This window comes from Podarcis muralis, chromosome Z (genome assembly GCF_964188315.1).
Source record: "Podarcis muralis chromosome Z, rPodMur119.hap1.1, whole genome shotgun sequence".
NCBI classification, from domain to species: Eukaryota; Metazoa; Chordata; class Lepidosauria; order Squamata; family Lacertidae; genus Podarcis; species Podarcis muralis.
Genome location: NC_135673.1, coordinates 18,700,707 through 18,722,333, shown reverse-complemented (window position 1 = coordinate 18,722,333; position 21,627 = coordinate 18,700,707). Strand labels below are relative to the sequence as shown.

Below are 21,627 nucleotides of genomic sequence, written 5' to 3'. Positions count from 1 at the left end.
CTAAAAAACCAGGAAGGGAAGTCGGGGGAAGTCGGGGGGGGGGGTTAACTGAAATTGTAAAATGTAATTTGAATGTTTGATTATGTTAAAATTTCTTCAATAAAATTAAAAATGCTGAAAAAAAGATTTAAAAAAAGATATCAAAGCAGTTGATCAATAAAAACATAGCACCACACAATAAAAACAATTGAAAAGTCAAAAACCGTTAATCACCATGGAAGGATCTGTTTATAATTGCCCACACCCCGGCCTTGCAAGTTCAATGCAAACTTATGCCATGGACCTGTGCCCCAAGGCTCTTACGGATCTAGCCATGTCCCTGCAAGCAATGAGCAACTGGCTTCTTAGTGCAATCAGAACCCATTGTGTCCTTATTCATGGCTCAGTGGCAGAGCACCTGCGCTGCCTTGCAGAAGGCGTCCCAGTTCAATTCCCACCAGCATCTCCAGGTAGGGCTGAAGGGACACCTGCCCAAAATCTTTGGATAGCTGCTGCTGCCCCTGGCACACGCCTGCGCGTGTGATTTCCTCCCCGCATATGGAGCCAGGAAACTTATTACCCCTCAGTGAAAGGAACTCCTCAACAGCAAACTACAATTCCCAGAACTCTTGTGGTGGGAGGGGATATAGGAGGCCAATACGCTTCGCGTCCAGGAGAGAGGCGGGCCTTTGGATGCCACCGCAAAGCGAGAGCGGAGGAGTTCTATGCCACGCAAGCTACATGGGCTATAGGGAACGAAAAGCAAGGCTCTGAAGCATAGTGCCCCCTCAGCGTGCACAAAAAAACCGTAGGGCGGAGGAGGCACGAAGAATCTGCCCTTCAAACCTCTTTGGGCGATGGGTCCATTGAGATCCGGAAGTGTTAAGCGGGAACCTTATTCTCCTTTCCTCTTTACTCTCGCCCTCCTATCGTCTCTCTCTCTCTTGCAGCAGCTGACTTCAGCTCCGCCCCATAAAGGAGGCCGCCGGCCAATCCACGCTACCCTCCTCAACTGGCCAATCCGCGCTCACCTCGCGTGCCTCGTGACTGGCACCTCTCCGCCCTCGCCGTAAAGGGAAGCAAAAATGGCGGCCAAGGTGGTCGGTCGGGGCGCCTGGGGCTCTGCGCGGAGGTGAGGCTGGAGCGGACCCGGCGAGGGTGGGGGGCGTTATTTGGGGGCGAAACGTTAGCAGTGAGCCCCGCCTCCCTCAGCTTGTCACTCAGTGGGGGCGGTGGGGAGACGCTTCCTGCCCACGAGATTCTCCCCTCCTGAGAGAGAGAGAGCGCGCCAAGAGGCGGCCCCTTTCCCTGAGGGAGAGAAACCTTTTTTGTGGAACTCGCGGGGAGGGCAGGAGCTCCCGGTGGGTGCAACACAGACCTCCCCCCCACGCTGTATTAACTCAATATAACGGCAAGCATCGTTTATGCACCGTTTTCCCCGTGGTGAGCTCAAGGCAGTGGCTGCGTCCCCCAGCACCCCCATTCCACCCCTGCCACTTCCTATTTTTCCTCACTACACCCCTGTGATGTAGGTCATGCTAAGTGGTTTGAACAAGGTCTCCTAGCAGGAACCAGGAAGGTTGTGGCTCATAGCTGTCAACCGTCCCTTATTTGGCGGGAATCTCCCTTATCCCAGCGCCGTGTCCCGCTGCTGTCCCTTATTGATGATGTCCCTTAAATTTCCTGAGTTTCATGCTCGCCCGGCTCGGGAGGGAAGCAGTGGCTCGGGATCCTCCGCCGTGAGAGAGAGCGCGTGCTGGCGCCGTCATCCTGGCGCAAGGAGTTCCATCGGCCCTTCCCCGCCCGAGGGGGGGGGGAAGGGAGACAGACTCTTGCCCACGCCGCCCACGAGCCCGGAGGTGGCAGAGGTGGTAGCAGCTGAGGAGGCGGCCTGAGGGAGGAGGAAGAGGAGGGTATGGGGAGGGACGCAGAAGGGTGGCGCTTCAGCGGCCGCCGCAGCACCGCAACTGCCTCATGCCAGATTGACAGCATCTGTCAATCCTACCAATGTATGTAACTCTTTACAATAGCAAAATCCCTTATTTGGGCTGCTGATCCCTTATTTTCGAAGCTGCTGGTCCCTTATTTTCAAATCTGTAAGTTGACAGCTATGTTGTGGCTGCATCAGAGGCACCAACTTGAATAAAATATTGGGGGGCCCAGGTAAGCCCCACCCCACATAATTGATCACAAGATACGGTGCACACCATTCGAATGGCAATGTACATCAACTTGGGGAAGTTGGTGCCCTCTAATATTTTATTTGGGGGGGGGATGAAGGGACCTCACTCCGTAGTATTTGGCTCCTATGGACTGCATTGATATCTTCATGTAAGTCTGGTGTGTGTGTATATATATGTGTGTGTGTTTATATATATATATATATATATATATATATTACTGTTAATTTATTTTGTTTGTATCCCGCCGTTCTTACAAACGAAGCACGTGTCATATATAAACCTGCAGTATATAAAAGTAAAGCAATTAAAATCCAACTAAGTCTGCTCAAACCCATTGAAACGAATAGCTCTACATTACACCATGTTCATTATTTTTCAATGGGTCTGAGTAGATCTAGCAAATGAATGCAACCTATAGTTCTAAATTGATTTCTAAATCAATGTAAATTCTTATTTATTCTTCCGTAGGTTTGGCCTAGTTGCCTACCGGAAATACAGCAGTGGGGGCAGCTATCCCAACATCCCTCTGACAGCTCCTCTGCCTGGAGTGCCAAAGCCCGTCTTTGCCACTGTTGATGGCCAAGAGGGCTTTGAAACCAAAGTGACCACCCTGGAGAACGGGATGCAGGTGGCTTCCCAGAACAAATTTGGACAATTCTGTACAGTTGGGAGTAAGTTGATTTCAGTTGCAGCTATGCAGGTTTCCTGGTACCAGATTTATCTGCTTGGGTATATTATGTGACACATTTTGTGTGGTCCAGGATGGGAAAAGCAGACTATTCTCTGCTTTCTTCCCACCAGCAAACCCATCCTGGTTTTCCCATCTAAAGGGATGGGAATAATTTTGCGTTGGCAAAGAGCCTTATGTTTTGGGGTGGGGGTCATATTTGTGAAGAGGCTTTTGAGCCTGACAAGAGGGTTCCCAATCCCAAGCGCAGGAAGATCTGAGCGTCCACACTACTTTTGGAGGGTAAACAAACTGATTCTCTTTTCTTCTCTCTCTTCTGCCCTTTTTTCAGTCCTTATAAATTCAGGCTCAAGATATGAAGCAAAACATACTGGTGGCATTTCACACTTTCTTGAAAAGCTTGCTTTTTCTGTAAGTAAAGTGATGAGTGATAGTCATATGTATTTGAACTTACTCTTTGCAATTATAGGTGACCAACATCCATTGAAGTCAGTGGACCCAATCAGACTATGACTAATGTTAGGTATCACGCTGAACATATTATTGTAAACTATCTTGCGGTCTCTTGATGAAGAGCGGTATATAAATTTAATAAGTGATATAACAGCAGCAGCAGCAATTATCGTAATAACCTGTGATCCTTACTACTGTTATTTGGTAGCATGTATGTGCCCTATAATTCCCCTCACCTTTTTCATATCCAGCCTCCTCCCCATGTCCTGTTAATCCTATAAGTCTCTGAGAGAACCCCCCCTCTCTTAGGCTACAGCCTTGGTCACCCATGGCTAGAACATGGTTTATGCTGACATCCTTCCTTGCTTCTTCTGTTGTGCTTTCAGTCTACAGCTCAGTTTGGCAGTAAGGACGAGATCCTCCTCACTTTGGAGAAACATGGCGGCATCTGTGATTGTCAGGCTTCAAGGTATGTCTATCTAAGCATCCTCCGCTGAAGACAAAATGATCAGGAAACAAATGGGCATCTGTCGAATTTGTATTTTATTCACTCTTTTAAAAAGCTAAATAATATATGGACCTCTAAAATAGGCCTTTTACTGTTGTACCTACTTTCACTCCAGGCTCTTATGTTAATCCTTTTTAGGGTTCAGATTAGAGCCTGTGTTGTGTTGTGTTAGAGTATCACCTGGGAGACCAGGGTTCAAATCCCCACTTAACCATGAAGCTCACTGGGTGACTGTGGGACAGTCGCTGCCTCTCTCAACCTAACCTGCCTCACAGGGTGGTTGTGGAGATTAAACGAGGAAGGAACGACGTGGGTCACTTTGTGCTCCTTGGAGAGAAGTTGGGATAGAAATGCAGTAAATAAATAACAAAACTGTTCTGACTTGTAGTAGCTTTCCAGGGTTTCTTAAGTCTGGTGCACCTTTCTTCACATGCAGTTAAGACTGCTTTTTCATATAGTTTAAGAAAGGGCCTCAGCAGAATCACAGGAATGTAGGAGGTGTCTCAGGGCCATGACTTCACTGAGGCTGAATGTCCTAAACTGCTCATCAACCCAAATTCATCCACCTTTGCAGGGACACCACCATGTACGCCGTTTCAGCCGATGCCAAAGGCTTGGATACTGTTGTCAGTCTGCTGTCTGATGTGGTGCTACAGCCCAGATTATCAGGTGAGGCGGTACAAATCTTGAGACTGTGGCGGGAGAGAGGACATGAAATCCTGGCTTGGGGAGCCCCTGTTTCCACAGATAAAGACATAACAGGGGCCATGGTTGCTGCAGCAGATAGCATGAATATGGGGATTCGGGGCAGGAGAAGAGTAGTGTCGGGCCATAAATGCATGCCCACTGAAATTTATTTGTTGGCAACTCACAGGCTTGGCTCTGTTTTGAGGACCATATTGAGGTTCAGGCAGGACTTTCCCTCCACGTGAGAATGGCATGTGAATGTGCCGTCGTAAATTCAGCTTCAGTAAATGTGCTGTTAGACACTGACCAAAAGGTCAAGGCCTTGCTTTGAGTTTGGTTCTGTGAGCTGCATTCAAAGACCCTCTTGTGCTCAGATCCTGCTTGCGGCTTTCCCATGGAGGCACCTCATTGGCCACTGTGAGGACCAGATGCTTGACTATATGGGCCACAGGTCTGACCCTGCATGGCTCTTCATATGTTCTTAGGATGCTTTTTTGTCTTGGAACAGATGAGGAAATTGAGATGACACGCATGGCGGTCCGCTTTGAGTTGGAGGACCTGAACATGAGGCCTGATCCAGAGCCACTGCTTACAGAGATGATTCATTCAGTAGGTCCTGTTTGAATCTGTTCCAGGAACAAGTTTTTGAGATTGAAATTGAGCGCTCTGTGTGTGATGCTTGAGAATCCCTCAGCTGCACAGTTTAGGAAAAAGAGCAGTAGCTAAGAGACCGCTTATCTCTTGAACTGACTATGAGGGTGCTCTTTGGGACGACCTTGTCAGTGGGCCAAATAGGGGCATTACCAGAACAGCTGCCCAGTGCTGGTTCTGAGAGCCTTCCCAGACTGTGTACGTGTTCTAGGTAGGATAGGCTACCTCCCTAATTCCTGGACACAAGAACAGCTCACTTAGAGGATCTCCATCTTGTTGTGATTAAGCCACTGGTTTTGTTGCTGGTGCTCTATGTTCACAAGAGTTGAATTTCTGCTGAAGGCAAAAACATTTATTGTCTTGCCTGATAAACATATTTAGGCCAGTGGTAATCTCTTGCTAATTAGACTCTTGGGACTCATCTCTTATAAGGCAAGGGAATGCAAATGAATTTGTGGATCACTTCCCCCTCCCCCCAAAAAAGAGCCTCTCCATCCGTTTTTTCTCCCAATAGGCAGCTTTCAGTGAAAACACAGTAGGATTGAACAGATTCTGCCCGGCTGAAAACATAGACAAAATTGACAGGAAGGTTCTCCATTCATACATGCGGAATTACTACACACCCAATAGGATGGTATTGGCTGGCGTTGGGATCGAGCATGACCAGCTGGTGGACTGCGCCCGGAAGTATTTCCTTGGAGCTGAGCCTGTGTGGGGGAGCAGTACGGCTGCAGCAGTGGACAGGTCTGTCGCCCAGTACACAGGAGGGATCCTCAAGGTAAGCCAGAGAAAATCCACTCCTGCTAGCCAGTGGATGTTTAAAGAAGTGATTCCAGGTGGAATTGGTGGTGCAAGCTTCGTATTGGAAGAAGCCACAGTCTGCGGTGAACATCTGTTTTCTTTTTCTGATTATTTTCTCTCTCTGCAGCTGGAGAAAGACATGTCAGATGTGAGTTTGGGGCCCACCCCTATCCCAGAGTTGACCCACATCATGATTGGGCTGGAAACCTGTTCATTTCTGGTAAGGACCTCCCCGCCCCCGAAGCCTCTGCTTGCACTCGACATCCTTTATGCCGAACTCTCAGCCACCCACTGCCTTTGCTCCCCACACTCTAGGAGGAAGACTTTATCCCCTTTGCCGTCCTGAACATGATGATGGGAGGAGGTGGGTCCTTTTCTGCTGGAGGGCCAGGCAAAGGCATGTTCACCCGGCTGTACCTCAACGTGCTCAACCGGTGAGTCTCTTCTGTCCGAGGGGCAATGTGACAGATCCCCTCACAAGGCCTCCTTGTCTGAGATCCCAGACTTGTGCTCTCCATTGGGGATGAATTGTGCATTTGTACACGGGAGGTTTTGAGCAGAGGGGAAGAGCAAGACGAGGGTGGAAGATCCAGCAAGAATTGTTGCCTGTGGGAGTTCACCTTAGCTTCTCCTCTTCCCAGGCATCACTGGATGTACAATGCCACAGCCTACCACCACAGCTACGAAGACACAGGCCTCCTGTGCATCCATGCCAGTGCAGACCCCAGACAGGTGGGTGGCTTTCCTGGACTGATTTCACATCACAGACCACTTGGTGTCCAGTCTTGGGCATCTCCTCTGGCCACCTCACAAGCTGATCAGTGGTAACTGCAGTGTGGGGATGCATTTACAACCACAACTAAAAGCTTTCCAGGCTGGCATGCAAGCAGCCCTGGAACCCCACTGCTCTCAGTGGGGCAAGATTGGGTGATACTCTTCATCTTTTGTGGGTTCCAGGAAGAACTCATTGGTGATCAGCGTTTTATACAGTTGCCTTCCTTCCATACTTCCTGTCCCCACTTGACAGCCACCTTCATTGCTGCTTTTCATTTACTTACTTCATTATTTGTTTCCAGGTTCGAGAAATGGTGGAAATAATCACCCGGGAATTCATTTTAATGTCAGGAGCAGTTGGAGAGGTTAGCTGTTCCCCATATTCCTAGAATTTACCTGCTGTTCTTAAACAGAGCAGCAGCAGCAGCAGCAAATTCCCATCTGGGTACCTGGGAGGAGCTCCTGGGGAGGTTTGTGCTGCTTATGACTTTCTGGTGTCTTTGGTCACTGACCTTGCTCCCTCCTTCCCCATGGAGCATATGAAACAAAAGCCTGAAGCATAGGTTGCGTTAGTCCTCTGTCTCTTCTTGCAGGTTGAACTTGAGCGAGCAAAGACTCAATTGCAGTCCATGCTGATGATGAACCTGGAGTCTCGGCCGGTTATTTTTGAGGATGTCGGAAGGCAGGTGTTGGCAACTGGCATGAGGAAGCTGCCCCATGAGCTCTGTGTCTTGATTGGTAAGTAAACTTGACTGGTTTTTCTAGGGTCTCTTCTTTTTCTGGGCCTCATAGCTCAGAGCACCTGCTTGGCATGCAGAACATATCAGGTTCAATCCCCAGCAGCACCTCCAGGTTGGGCTGGGAATGTCCTCTGCCTGAAACCCTGGAGAGCTGCTGCCAGTCAGTGTAGACAATATGCAGCTAGAGGGCAGCTTCTCATGTTCTTCTGAGGGAGAATATATTTTTGTAACCATCAGTTTTATTTTGGCCTCTTACCAAGACCAGCTTCATTGTGCCCACATCACTTTGACACTCCTGGGCACACACACAAAGCTCTGGCTCCTAATGCAGTTTTAGATCCCTCTCATTTCTCTAGCCACCTTTTTCTTTCTCTGGGCCATATGACTGCTGTTTGCTGGCCCCTTGATCTCCATTGCTCCTACTGCACCTCCTTCCTGGCTTAGATTTCCATTTTTGTGCTAGTCACCCCGAACTCATCTCCTGCTAATAGTGGGGTGAGGAGACTCCAGCTCCGAGGCTGAATGCATCCCTCTGGGCCTCTCTATCCAGCCTTCATGACTTTCCAGAGGGTGTGCTCTGCACCACATTGGGTGCCTTTGCCTGCTTGGAACGTGTCCTTTAGCTGTGCTGATGTTTCTTGCTTTGGCTGGGTGGAAGCTAGAGAGATGTATGGGTGAAAAGACACCTCTGGATTTTACACAACTGGAATGTTGCCTCCCATCTTAACAAAATAACATTCACATCTGTTGCTGTTATTCTTACAGTTCACCATTACAGTCCAATAGCCAATACCTACATGTACTCAGCACCAAATTTTAAAAACTAAATTTGCATAAGCAGAAACAGCGGCAATGTGGCTTTACTTGGTATTGGTTCTGAATGTCCCTTGAAGCCATGCCTGATAGTTTTGTTCCCCTGCTTTAGGCAAAGTGAATGCTAGCGACATCAAGAGGGTGGTGACAAAGATGCTGAGGAACAAGCCGGCTGTAGCCTGCCTGGGGGACTTGACTGAGCTGCCCAGTTATGAACACATCCAGGCAGCCCTTTCCAGCAAGGATGGGCGGCTTCCAAGGATGTATCGGCTCTTCCGTTAACAAGCCTTCTTGGATCCACTTGTCGAGATTTGTGGTTTCCCTGCCAAAGCAGCTCCCATGTGTGTGAGCCCAGGAGAGGAAGCTTTGTGCAGGTTCTCCGGGCACCTTCGTAACTTTGAAAAGAGCACTCTGGGCCTGTCAACTCAAGCACCTTTGTCTCTGGAAACAGTTTCTTCTTAAGTTTCCTAAACGAACAGCAAAACATGCACCAGTGAAAAGACAGTAGAAAGAGCTGCCCACAGAAGTACAGCCTGCTGATTTGATATGTGTTGCAAGCCACCCAAGAGTGGCTGGGGCAACCCAGCCAGATGGGCAGGGTTTAGACAATAAAATTATTATTATTATTATTCTCAAAGTTTCTGTTTGTGTTGATTTTTTGTCCTAAATCAGGTGCCTGGAGCCCAACGACCAAGACCCGGTCCACTCCATGGTAGTAAAGAACACAAATAAATTAATATAACAGGTCACGTGTTGTGATTACATACTGATATTTGCTTGGCCACAGGAATATACTGATATAAAAATTAGAGACCCAAGGTGTATATTTTTGAGCAGAATCCCTCAGAGTCAGAGGGAATCCGCCATTACCGATGGCACCAACCCGGAGGTCTCCAAGCCAATGGATTATCTAGTCTAGCATCCAATTCTCACAGTGGTCAAGCAGATGCCCCGATGGGAACCCTACATACAGGACCTGAGTACAACAACATTCTCCCCTCCGGTGGTTTCTGGAAACCGGTTTTCAGAGGCAGGAAGTGACTGAAAACGGAGGCAGTACACTGCCATCATGGCTGATAGTGACTGGTAGATCCACAGAGGCACATCAGGACTCTTAATTTTTAAAAGACATTCAAATTGGTGGCCCCTGCCACATGGAAGCCAAGTTTTAACTCCTTTGAAAGAGGGGCAACTCAAACCAGTCACTACCAGAAAGATGCCTCCCTATCCCAAATCCATTAGTGCACAACAGTGATGAACAGGGGAGATTCCTGCATCTTTGGGGCATTTATAGGTGTGAAATTTGCCATGAGACACAAAATTCAACCTATTAAAGACACAAGCTCCTACTCCAACATGGAATCATATTAATTTCCTTTTGCATTATTTACTCTGAGCAGAGTTTAACATGTCACAACATTTAGGGGTGGGGTCCTGCCTTTTCAAAATGACTGAAAGCTTATCCTAACCTGATGGGATGCCTTCTGTTTGCTTTGTGAGGATGTTTGATGGTGAATCAACGATGCAAACTGCAGCTGAAGAAGAAGGAAAGCTTGACACATTTGAAATAAGTTTTTAGAAATCCAGCTCTTGGTTTATTAAATTATGGACACAAATGCAGTCCAGAGCAGTAACAAGCAACCAAATGGTGGAAGGGTAAACCCAAAACTCCAACATGCCTGCGGCCCTGCTTTGCACCTGTTGGCAAGTCAAAATTTGGTCTTGCCACAAAGAATACTGATTTTTGTAGCCAGCTGGGAAGAGACAAGCAACAAAGGTTCTTGGTTCAATGAAACCAGAAAGCCTTCTATTTCTTAATACTAGTAATCTATGTCCAGGTCTGGGAATGAGGGAAGATATCAGAGGCCCTTCCCAGGAGTTGCAACATGCCATCAGCACTCTCCCTGGCACTTCCTACTTCAAAAATAAATGTGCCTGTTCCAGATGAGGACTTTGCTCTTTCTGGAATTGAGAAAACAATGTGTTTTGGGGGGCAAATGAAGCTAGCAGCATGCTCAAATGTTTCTGCATATTCAGCTTCTTGGTGGCAGGGAATGAATGGAGTAAAATACAGATGCAGAATATTCCCAGAGCTGGTCCCCAGAGGCACCTGATGAAAACCAATATGTGAGCACATGGTCTTGAAACACAAAAAGGATGCCCATGACCCTTTTTCAGGCAACAAGTTTCCCAAAACGGAATCAATGAGACAAGGGAGCATCTCAGTCTAGGAAAGTCTCCCCCCAGCTCCACTGTTCAAGTTTGTTGCCTTCTTGTGATCAAGTGTCTACGAAGAGCCAGTCACTGACAACCTCAAGAGCATTCCTTCCATGTTTCCAGGCACAGCAGCGACAAGGCAGTTTCAAAGACCTGATGGCAGGAGGCCCCAAGCGACAGATGCTGGCGCTCTTTCCTGCACAGGCCCTTTCACTGCGGGGAGCAGTCAGAAGCTCCTCTTGTGCCCAGCTCAGAAAAGCCCTCTTTGGATGGCCCTTTGAGGTCAGGAAACAGAACAGACGGCACTGGCTTTTTGGTCCTTGAGTGCTTGCTTCCTCTGAAGTTCCCTGGTGATACGTCGCCTGATGCCAATCAAGTAGAGTTCTCGATCAAACAGGCCAGCAGCCAGTGGGATGCTGGAAAGAGACAAGGCAGCATTTAGGTGGGAAGTGACATGCAGGTGGGGGAAGCTGCATCTTCACAAGCCATAAAAGCAGGACTCTGGGACCTGCCTGGCATCTCCAACACTTGTTGAACTCCTTAACTCCCAGCAACCCCAGTAGCCAGCATCGTCAAAGCTCAAGGAAGATGCTGGTGCTGATGGTCGGGAGTAATATTCAACAAGATCCAGAGGGCCTCTGTTTCCCCATCCTTGCTGTCAAGGGATATCCATGCCAGGTGTGGGGAATCTCCAGATGCTGCTGGACTATGACTTCCACCAGCCCCAATGGCTGAGTAGGATGAGAGGAGTTGAGAGTATAATAATGATGATGATGATGATAATAATAATAATAATAATAATAATAATAATAATAATAATAATGTATTACAGTGGTACCTCAAGTTAAGTACTTAATTCGTTCCAGAGGTCCGTACTTAACCTGAAACTGTTCTTAACCTGAAGCACCACTTTAGCTAATGGGGCCTCCTGCTGCTGCCGCGCCGCCGGAGCACAATTTCTGTTCTCATCCTGAAGCAAAGTTCTTAACCCGAGATACTATTTCTGGGTTAGCGGAGTCTGTAACCTGAAGCGTATGTAACCCAAGGTACCACTGTACTTATATCCCACCCATCCAACTGGGTTGCCCCAGCCACTCTGGTTAATCATGCTACTGTCAAAATAAAGACTTTTTACTGAATTAGACCACACCCCTCTCTGGGGACTAGTCCGCAATTCCTGTGCCAATGTGGTTCCCTACAGCAGGGGAACAAGTGCTACCAGTCTGTTCTCTCTTGGAGGCTGCTTAGTACCTACCCCTCACCTCCAGCCCTCCATCTGATTCATGCCAAAGGCCACCATGATGCAAAGTGTCAATACTAACTTGTCTCTTCCAGGCCTCACTTTGACACGAAATAACCCATATACAGGCCGGTGGTCTGACGTTTTGATCCCAAGGCAGGAAGAGTATTTCACAGCTTGAATGTCATCCTTGTGACGGCTCCGGTAGATCACACGATCCTGAGAAGTCCAAGGGGCAAAGAGGGGAAAGGTGAGTTAATCGCTACAGCGGAGAAACAGCCAGCTCTCTTCCAAGGACACTTTCCTTTTCACAAGCATAAAAGACACTCAGTGGCAACTGCTGTACTTCTTTTCCACCAAGGCACAATATCATTCTTCCTGAAGTTTCCAGGTGAGATGCTGCTCACCTAGAAGTTCTTACCGTGTACGATGGTGTCCTCTGCTTGGAGGTAGTATCGTAGGAGTCCTGCCCAACATCAAACTTGTAGGAAGGGCGGAAAAGAATGGGGGCCTCTTGGAACCCCTTGAAAATTGATCCTGTGGAAGGGAAGGACGCAAGGAGTCAATTTTCCCCATGGCTTCATCAAGGCTGAATCAAGCTTTAGTTTTGGGGTGGAAACATGGCTGTGATATTCTCCTTACCACTGGCCATTTCCTTAATCAACTGGTCATGCTGTAGCAACTTAGACATGTCCGCTTCCAGCCCTTGGCTGAGGATCTGCTCCACCACCTCCCGATCCTCGTTCAGGCGGAAATTGAAGTCCCCGAACCAAAATACATTGTCAAAGTGGGTTGTGACGTCTGCTGCAGAGCCAAATGAAAGGGAGCTGGGATTAGGTGAGGAATCTTACCATGACCCTATTTCAGCTGAAGATCCAAGATGCAGAAGCTCTGCAACCAAATTGTGAGATGCAGGAGTTTGATGAGATTGTCACAAGCCTTGACCTTCAAGAAGCACGTATATAAACTGCTAAGTACTGCCACTGTTAACATTCTAAATTAAGGGGGATGCCTCCACAGCAGCTTAGCTCTGGAGCTCCCTTCTTCAAGGGCTTTATGGTGGCCTAAATACATTCTCTTATGTTTACTGGGCCAAAGGAAAAGAAACTATAAGTGATGAGGTTTTCAATCTCTCTAAAGATTGTGGACTTCCTCCTCCTTCCCTGCACAGGAGGGCAGCAGATTAGAAGTTTCAGCCTCTAGTTAGTGGAAAGCCATTGCCTGTAATTGGCAGTTCCTCTACATCACACTAAACTGTGGTTTAGCATGACATGCATGAGCAGGAGGAACTCCAGCAAACTTCAGGCTCTGCCTTGCAGCTGGAAGGAGGAGCTCAAAAACATTCACTTTGGCTTGTGTTAACTGTGTTTACCATTAACCACATGAGGGCTAGACCACTGATTTGGAGAGGAAAATCAGCTTATTTTTTAGAACCAAGTGTTCCATGGTGGTTTACATTTACTGGGAAGGAGCAGCTCATTACAAAATTGCAAGTATTTCACACAACAAAAAAGGGCCTTTCTTCCAGATCAAGCTACTCACAAGGGCTGGAGCGATAGGGGTTGGTATCTGGAATGTTTTTTGGAAGTGTAAGAGCCTGGATGGTTTTGTTGTAGTCCAGGACCCTCTCGTACACTTTGCCATCTCCAGCTGAAAAAGAAAAGACAGTCTGCTTAATGCAAGGCCTCTTGAAAACAGGAGACAGGGGACAGAGTTCATGGGTAGCTTCCTCTAGCAATTAATTATCAAGAGATTCCTATACGGAAAAGAGGCGATGGATTCTGTTTTGAAACCCAGCTGTACTGCACGGGTCCTGGGCAGGATGGGGTGTGGTCCACAAGGCTGAGTCAAGGCAGCCCAATTTAGCAGTCAGCACCATCAAGCATATTAAGCAAGATTTTCCTCAAAACAGACTATCCAAGGATCCAGAAATGCCACACATACAAATACAGACATCCAGCAACAGAAATATGGGGAAAGGACAAAGACTGGGGAGAGGGACAAAGCCCAGAAATGCTAACAGAGGATAGTACATTAATATCTCCACCCCATAGAGAAGCTCTATGTAATCTAAGACTTGGAGGAAAACATCTGGTCAATTGCCTTTCCTCTGCTTCCGTCTCTGTCTCAAAGACACACAGTCCCATATTCCACAAATACCCAGCCTGATCTGCATGGTTCATTTTAGAGCCTGCTCTTGAAATGAGATGTTGGTGACAAGTCCCATTCAAATCATTGATCCTGGAAAGAAGGGGCAGCACTGTTCCTTGCCCCACCTGCTGCTTATATATGGGGATGGGGGCCTGGGGAGATACTCACACGTGAAGTGGGAGGTAATGAAGAGGAAGGAAGTGCCGAAGAAGGTGAAGCAAACTCCGAGAGCCCCCTTGGTCTTGATCTGAGACACAATGCGAGTTGTCACGGTGGCATATTCCACCTCTGGAAGGAAGGAGGGAGAGAATGCCTGTCACAGGTGATGCACCCAACTTGTGGCCAACCCTGACCTCTGGCATAAACCAAGATCACAGGCCAGTGGTGGTGGTTAAACAAGGGACTTTCCTTCCAATAAAAGTTGAAGCTTCTGCTTATATTGGTGCAGATTTCATCACATTGAAGAAAAACAGTAACAACCGACCCCTGGGTTCGAGTCATTTTAATTCTGTTGGATATTGCGGTTTTATGGGCATTTTTAAAATTAGATTGATTATAAATGGCTAGTTTCTCTCTCTCCTATCTCCCAGTCCCTACTTTGGAATGGTTTTCTAGGATTTGGGATATAGCAGTAATGTATAATATAAATTAATTTATTGTAACCATGTATGGGGAAATATTCTGTATGAATTATTGAAAAAAAGAGCAATTTTAATTTTGGTTTGGAATTAGAAGTTTGGAGAAGACATTAAGACCCTGTTTATTATTTTTGTTACTTTAAAAAGAGTAATATATTATGTGCACATTTTTTTCTCTTTTTGTCCTATTCTGTGAAACATAGTAAGAATGAGAAAATATTTTGTATGGTTTATTTTAATTTGCTGGAAGCTGCCTTGATCCCTAAAGGATAAATACTGTCCCTAAATAAATTTAAATCCAGCTTGATTAGATTTAATACTTATACCTTGCTTTTCTATCCAAGTAATAATCAAAGCAGCTTAACAATGCAAAGCAACAAAAAACTAACTAATAAACTGAAACTGATACGGGGACAAAGAGAAGAAGACGCCTTCACCACGGTATGACTCCCCTTTATCACATACACAGCCCAACAAGACAATGACAATAATCCACCAACAGCATACAAATCAATATGGTTAATTTGATGCAAAAACACCCACCCACCCCACTCACACATGAAAACAAAGTTCACCATGGCCAATCACAAACAAACAACCACACTCTAGGCCAAACCCAGCCTCTTTCACCACCAAAGGAACACAAACAAATAGTAACGAGAACCCACAAAACTGACGCTGACACAAAACCCCACCTATACACTAAGTAGAAGCATTGCCACTCACCCCCACCCCCCTCACCCATTCCGCCCTTCACCTCTTTCCCCCTTTTCTTCCTAATATAACACTAATGTCTCATCAAATGAAACTGATCTGTATAAAATGTAACTTGAAAAAAGAGACATTGCACATACTTTTGTAAACCAAGAAACATTTAATTAAAAATATGTTTAAATTTAAAAAAATGCAAAGCAACAAAAATACTAAAACTACATATTCAAGATCAACGATAAGAAATTCAATCCATAAATGACTTAAAACTTTTTTCAAAGACCACCCAATTGGCAAGCCCCACCTGAGCAGAACCAGATGAGGTCCCTCCGCAGGAAAACTGACATGTAGAGCACACCGTGAGATGCCGCATAGAGCATGACGTAATGGGGGCCCAGCGTCTCCTGCAAGCGGATCTCCCACTCACGCCTGGCAGGGGGAAGCAGAGGAAAGGAAACCTGTTGCGCGAGCTTCTCCTCACCCAGCCTTGAACTCCACCAGACATGTTTCAAAAAGGCTTGCTAGTGACAAGTGTCAGGCTCATTTACATGACATGGGGTGTCTGACGCTGTTCTAAAAAGTGCAGGGAATCCTCAGCAGTACCCCCAGATTTAGGTTGTACCCAGCTAAGTCCTACTCAGAGCAGACCCACTGAAATAAATGAATGTAAGTTAGTGTCATGGACTGGCTGGATGCAGAGGAGTGGTGGGAGGCAACAGCTGGGGAACCCCTTAGGGAACCCCTAAGGGAGGAAGGCTCAGAGCCAGAGGATTTGTGCTGAGACTATGATGAGTGGTCAGAGGGAGAAGGAGCAGGCTGGAAGGAGGAGGTGTCAGCAGTAGGAGAGGTGGCAGGGTTTAGTGAGCAGGAACAGGCTGTGGCAGAGGGCAGTTCAGACTGAGGCTGAAGCAGATGCTAGACAGGAAAGGGATCAAGAGGCTGCTGAAGAATACAGGGAATCTCTGCCTACTGCTGCGACCAGCTCCCCTCACCCAGTCTCTGAGAATGCACAGAGAAATGAAAAGAGCAGGGATTAGTTGTGTGCAGACACGGTTTGCGACTGCATGGGGAAAACTCTTGAGAGAAGAAGTCTTAGAGAGGGGTGGGAAGGCAGGAAACTTTAGTCCTTGCAACTGCTTCATTGGGGCAAGACCTCCTAGGAAAAGTTGCTGAGACCACTAGGCCTGAGCACTGTGGCTGGTTTCCTTGAATAAAGATTTAACTTCACTGGCCTCGGGTGATTTGTTGTTTTTGTTACTGCCCTACACTTGACTCAAGCCCTGACAGTTAGCCATGTCCATCAACTTAAATGCATCTACTCTGAGTAGGACTAGTACTGGATGCAACCCGACTTCCTAATCCTTGCAAGGAACTCTCTGCTCCGCCCACAACAGAGGCAAGGCAAAGGCCTCCTGCCTCCCAGGAGCCCTGGTGCCCTTATTTCAGACACTGACAATGATCCAAACTGAAGAAACAGGGTACACTTGCATCAGGCAGCAGGAGGTCTGTACTGGCTATACTCTACAAGGGGAGCATTGCCCTGCATGAGGTCACGTGGCAGTGCTCAGCTACAGACTTTGACCCCTTGCAGGCAAACCACCGTCTGTGCAGTGGGTGGGGGTTACGAGGCCAAAGCCAGCTTCTCTTGGTTTCCATACCTATCTGGGCAGCCTTCTTGGATCCCTATCACATACATGTCCTGGGCAAAGTCAGGGCCTGGCGGCAGCAGGAAATCATCCAACACCTCAGGAAGTTCCTGCAAGACAAGGAAGACTTTTCCAAACTCTAGGTGAGTACTTAAGTGGGAGGGTGAGAGGGAAGGAGAAGGAATGGACTCTCAAGGACACAAGCGCCAACAGGTTTAGGGGATGTAACCAGCAAGCTGACTACAAATCAATCCCATGCAGGTTCATTAAACCAATAGAGTTCTTTAGGTTTACAGACACACATCATCCACTCCAGGTGTGCTTCCAATAAAGTTTCCATAAAGGTATAAAACAAGTTCAAAACAGGAATCATAAAGTGGCATCACCAGGGAACGTCTACACTTCTTAAGTGACACATGTAAAATGTCACAAGGGATGTGAGCAGGAATGATCTATGCCGCCATCTTGCTTGCTGTATGTGGGCAAAGCTGTTATTGTGGCCAGATTTGCAGGATGTGCATGACAGAGGGAGGAAGAGGCTTCCCAGACAATTTTGGAGAGAACTATGCATAGAAACATAAGAAGCCGCTTGATACTGAGTCAGTCCATCTAACTCAGTATTGTCTACAATGACAGGCAGTAGTGGCTCTGCAGGGTTTCTGATGAGACATTCCCAGTCCTGCCTGAAGATGCCTCTGGAGACGGAACCTGGGACTTTATGCATGCAAAGCAGGTACTCTGCCGTTGAGCTATGATGGCCCTTTCCAAATAAGTATTCTTGACCTGGCCAGGCTCCCTGGGTCAAAGGCCAATCACCAGGCAAAGCCCCCGGCCAGCCCTCTTCTTCCCTCACCTTTTGGCCCTGCATATTCCAGGTGGCAACAAAGATGCCAATGTTCCGGTCAGGAAAATACCGGTTCAATTCCTCTGCTCCCAGCAGTGCACCAGTCGCCAAAAGGCTGCCTTCCAAATAACTTCTGTAGGGAAAGATAGTGCATTGTTATTTCTTTAAAAAAATAATAATTATAAATTTGCTTCATTTGAGGCTGAAGTGAAAACTGCCCAGTGATGCAACAGCACTAATGTCCTGCCTGGGTGGGGTTTCTATACAGGTGGAGGTGTGCTGTGCCACACCCTGCACTCTTGTGCTCGAAAGATGGGTCTGGAAACAGAACAACAGCTGATGAGGCCACTGTGATAGTGAAGGAATACACTCCTAAAACCCAACACATAACCTGTTCACTGCATTCAAGACCAAACTCCTCCAAGACAGTCCCATTGAGAATATGCAGCAGTAAATCAAACTGTAAGATGTAACTCAAGCATGTGTCACTATGGCCAGATCTGCACCCTCAAGGTGCTGGCTGGCATGTCAGTCAAAGTGGAGCCGGGGCCTTGCTGGCCAAGGCTGTCACCTGGACAACTGTAATGCCACAATCCGCTATCCCAGATTGCCTTCCTCATTCTTTCTTCCTTGGGAAATGAAAAACAAAACAAAAACAGAGTTTGGGAAACATCCTATGAGAGTCAGGGAAGGCAGGCAGGTGGGGAATCACCTAGTTGAAAGGTAGTGCCCTTCTATTATGTATTGGTGTAACAAAATATAGCAGGATGCTGAATCATAAATACCAGTGGGAATCCTGTAAAATATATTATGTACTTCTATTTATTTGCTCCCCCCCCTTCATTCCTTTCTTCAAACAAGTTGTGCTATTTATTTCTTTTTGTGTGTATTTATATTCATAAGCTATGGGAAATAAAAAGATGAAAGCAAATGAACTAAAAGTTTAAATCAAATATATTTTGAAAATCTAAGGGGCCCTTTCAGGAAAGAGATGAGAATGGGTTATCAGATTCCTGCCAACTCCTGTTCCTAAGTCTTTCCCTGGGACGACCTCAGGAATTTTTTATTCCAACAGAAAATTCCGCCCCCACCTCACTGAGCACTCAGTGAGAATTAGCATAAGTGTACCTGTGGAGGAATGCTCCCCATGACTCCCCCTCTTGACACACACCCCACGCTACAAGGACCCTACCTGTTCCGCACATCCCTGACGCGGATGGGGGTCAAGAGACTGAAAGTGGACTTCATGGAGGTGGTAGAGCAGTTGTCACAAACCATCCCGCGGCTGTGGAGCCTGGTGTCACTCCAGCTGCTGCCTGCCCTTGGAAAGGCACTCTGGGAGCAAAGCCTGTAATCCGCCCAATCTGGGTCGATCCTATTAGTTGTCCTCAGAGAAGGGAAGGAGCCATCAAGCTCCAGAGGGGGCGGAGGATGGGTGGGCATCACTCTAGACAGCTTCCCATGCAAGTTGCCATGCTTGGTGGGGGGCGCCTCCGAAGCTTGCTGCAAGCCACAGAGGGATTCCTGGTCACAGTGCAAATTGCTTGTGGAGGCTGCCATCTGTCCCAGAGGATTCTCCCCTTGGAGGGATCCATTGGAGGAGCCCATCTCGGAGGGATCCACCAAGCTGTCTCGGCTCATCCTGAAGAGCCTCCTCCTCCGCCAGATCAGTTCATCGAGAGAAGAAGTCCGCTCAAGTCTTGGGGGCTTGCGGGGAGGCTTTGGGGTGAATGACCTGAGCTCCGTGTGGGCCTGGAACCCTTCTAGATGGCTTTCCAAAGCGTTGTTGAAAAAGGAAGCCTGGATTTCTTGCTGGTGCTTGGAGAGGAAATCCACGTTGTCACCCGCCTCCTGTCTGGCAGCCCGAGCAGCCTCCTTGGGTGGTATGTTTTGTGGTACTTTGTCCTCAGGGTTTGGTGTGTGCTCCATTGTCCCCTAGGAAAATCCATTGGATATCCCATCTATGCGGAAGTCAAGGCAACAGCCTAAGGCATGTTTTCCTGAGTGGGAAAAGAACCCCAATCAGGACACCAGTTTCAGGAACGGAAGGCCCGTTGCCTAAACATGAAGATGCATTGCTGGGATCCACCTAGGAATAAAACAACAACAACAACAACAATAATAATGTATTTTGTATTTATTTTATTTATTTATTTTAAAAAAGATTAGCCAAGATCTCCAGGCATTATTAAAGGCTTCCCACCTGAAGCTCCCAACCTCCACATAGGATCTCTGCTTTCTAGAATAATTGTTTTTTATTAGTTTTTATAGGAGTGCTTTTGGTGTTTATGTTGTTATCGTGTTGGACTGTGAATATGACATTCTGGGCTCCCTTTAGGCAGGACAAAGATGTAACAAGCAAATAATTTAAATATATTATTGATTAGCCAGGTCACTCCCATTTGATAGGTGGCCAGCTGAGACTGACTTGCAAGTCAGGACCCTGGGATGAGGGTGCATCAGTTGATTCAGGGGTGCTTTATTTCCACAGCCTGCAACTGTGTGGGAACACCGTCATGAGCAGTGACAGTGTTTGTGTACACAGAATCTGCCTGGCAGCAGCTGTTCAAGTCTAAAGCTCCAGAAAGGTGCTGCCACTCTAAGGCTCAGTCACGCCCCTCCGTTTCCCAGAGAAGCTGCAAGGACCCATAGCTACAAGCAAACAGTTTGACTCAGCCAACACACCTCTTTCCATAGCAGGTTTCTCAGGGATTGCTTGAATCAAGAAACATGAGGTTGGCAATCAATGTGGCCCAGTGTTTGGGAAGAAGACAGGACTGGATTCAAGACCTGCTTCTTCTACAGCCGCTCTTGCTTAGCCTCTTTAGCCCTGTCTATAAAATGGGAATAGCAGCTGCCTCTGTAGGCACAAGCAGGCTAAGCAGCAGTGGCTGATGGCTCTGTCCTAAGGCCCTTGTCAAGGCAGTGATCCAAAGCTCAAAAGGAAGGATGCCAGCAGAACAAGGGCCTGTTTTGAAACTGTAAAAACTTTAGCATACACTGAGTTTCAATTGGATGTTTAAGCAGCTACCCAGCTAAGTTATACGAGAGAGTAGAGCGGACCCACTAGAGGTTAATGGAACTAAGTTAGTCGTGTCCACTATTCTGCAGTGTGTGTTTATACATTTATATTGACCTAAAAAATAAAATGCTGCTGTGATAAAAGTATTTCATGCAACCACACACACACACCAATGCCTGTAAGCACGAAATAGAACTCTACCAAAGTTTCCGCTGGATCCCTTTTAGAATTGCGGTTTGTCACCAAGATAATATATGTGTCATTGTGATTAACCAACAAAAAATATCATTTGTATTAAAGCAGCCGATGAAGGTGCGATTCAAACCGTTTCCCTGCATATTATTCACAGTAATAATATATAACACAGTAACATGCGTATACACACACAACGTGCGTTGTGACACCCTGGCCCGGGACAAGCCCCCACCCTCATCCTCTTCCCTCCAGTCCCACCCCCCGCCTCCATCAGCACCCCCAAACCTGCAACTCTCTGAATGAGGCCAGGCCGCTTTCCTCCCCGGCCTCTCGTCGCCGCTGCCCTCCTCTGCCTCCTCCTGCGGGGCCTCCCTTGCTGCTCCTCCCAGCCGCCTCACCCCGCGAGGGGAGCCAGAATGTCGAGTCCTCCTCAGAACCGCCGCCTCAGAGATGGGCCTAGCGGCGGGGACTCCAATTCCCATCAGCCCCTGCGAGGGCGGCCGATGGCAGGGCATGACGGGAGTTGGAGTTCCGAAACACCTGTAGAGGTGTTCTGGAGAGGGTGTCTTCCCCACCACGGACCACGACGATGAGGGCTTTTACTACTTTAAACTAAATGGATACTGCCTTTCTATCTTTGAAACAACAGCAACAATAGTAGTAGTACTTTATATAGTATGGCACTA

General features: G+C 47.4%; 2 protein-coding genes across 3 annotated transcripts; one reads left to right on the top strand and one right to left on the bottom strand.

Annotated features, from left to right (window-relative positions):
* The first annotated feature begins 984 nt into the window (after positions 1-984).
* PMPCA (peptidase, mitochondrial processing subunit alpha) lies at positions 985-8,914 on the top strand. The gene is made up of 13 exons (XM_028714736.2): positions 985-1,111; positions 2,631-2,833; positions 3,182-3,261; positions 3,690-3,772; positions 4,386-4,480; positions 5,007-5,107; positions 5,664-5,927; positions 6,078-6,170; positions 6,266-6,384; positions 6,592-6,682; positions 7,027-7,089; positions 7,318-7,462; positions 8,390-8,914. The coding sequence occupies exons 1-13, from the start codon at positions 1,065-1,067 to the stop codon at positions 8,557-8,559; spliced, it is 1,554 nt and encodes a 517-aa protein (XP_028570569.1). The 5' UTR covers positions 985-1,064; the 3' UTR covers positions 8,560-8,914.
* A 931-nt stretch (positions 8,915-9,845) lies between these two features.
* On the bottom strand, positions 9,846-21,413 carry INPP5E (inositol polyphosphate-5-phosphatase E). Of its 2 annotated transcripts, none has more exons than XM_028714735.2 (11): positions 21,227-21,413; positions 18,917-19,813; positions 17,734-17,857; positions 16,893-16,990; positions 15,539-15,663; positions 14,054-14,173; positions 13,277-13,384; positions 12,377-12,535; positions 12,156-12,271; positions 11,817-11,953; positions 9,846-10,910 (listed from the first exon to the last, which is right to left on the bottom strand). In XM_028714735.2, the coding sequence occupies exons 2-11, from the start codon at positions 19,651-19,653 to the stop codon at positions 10,778-10,780; spliced, it is 1,857 nt and encodes a 618-aa protein (XP_028570568.2). In that variant the 5' UTR covers positions 19,654-19,813; positions 21,227-21,413; the 3' UTR covers positions 9,846-10,777. The 2 variants fall into 2 exon arrangements, with proteins under 2 accessions (XP_028570568.2, XP_028570567.2); XM_028714734.2 differs by having other exon boundaries at positions 12,377-12,538; positions 21,227-21,412.
* Positions 21,414-21,627: the final 214 nt, after the last annotated feature.

Coding starts and splice junctions, on each gene's coding strand:
- PMPCA (XM_028714736.2), top strand. CDS start 1,065: ATGGCGGCCAAGGTGGTCGGTCGGGGCGCCTGGGGCTCTGCGCGGAG. Junction 4,481..5,006: donor GCTACAGCCCAGATTATCAG/GTGAGGCGGTAC, acceptor GTCTTGGAACAG/ATGAGGAAATTGAGATGACA. Junction 5,928..6,077: donor ACACAGGAGGGATCCTCAAG/GTAAGCCAGAGA, acceptor CTCTCTCTGCAG/CTGGAGAAAGACATGTCAGA.
- INPP5E (XM_028714734.2), bottom strand. CDS start 19,653: ATGGAGCACACACCAAACCCTGAGGACAAAGTACCACAAAACATACCA. Junction 17,858..18,916: donor GTCAGGGATGTGCGGAACAG/GTAGGGTCCTTG, acceptor CTTTCCCTACAG/AAGTTATTTGGAAGGCAGCC. Junction 14,174..15,538: donor CCTCATCTGGTTCTGCTCAG/GTGGGGCTTGCC, acceptor CCTTCCTTCCAG/AGGTGGAATATGCCACCGTG.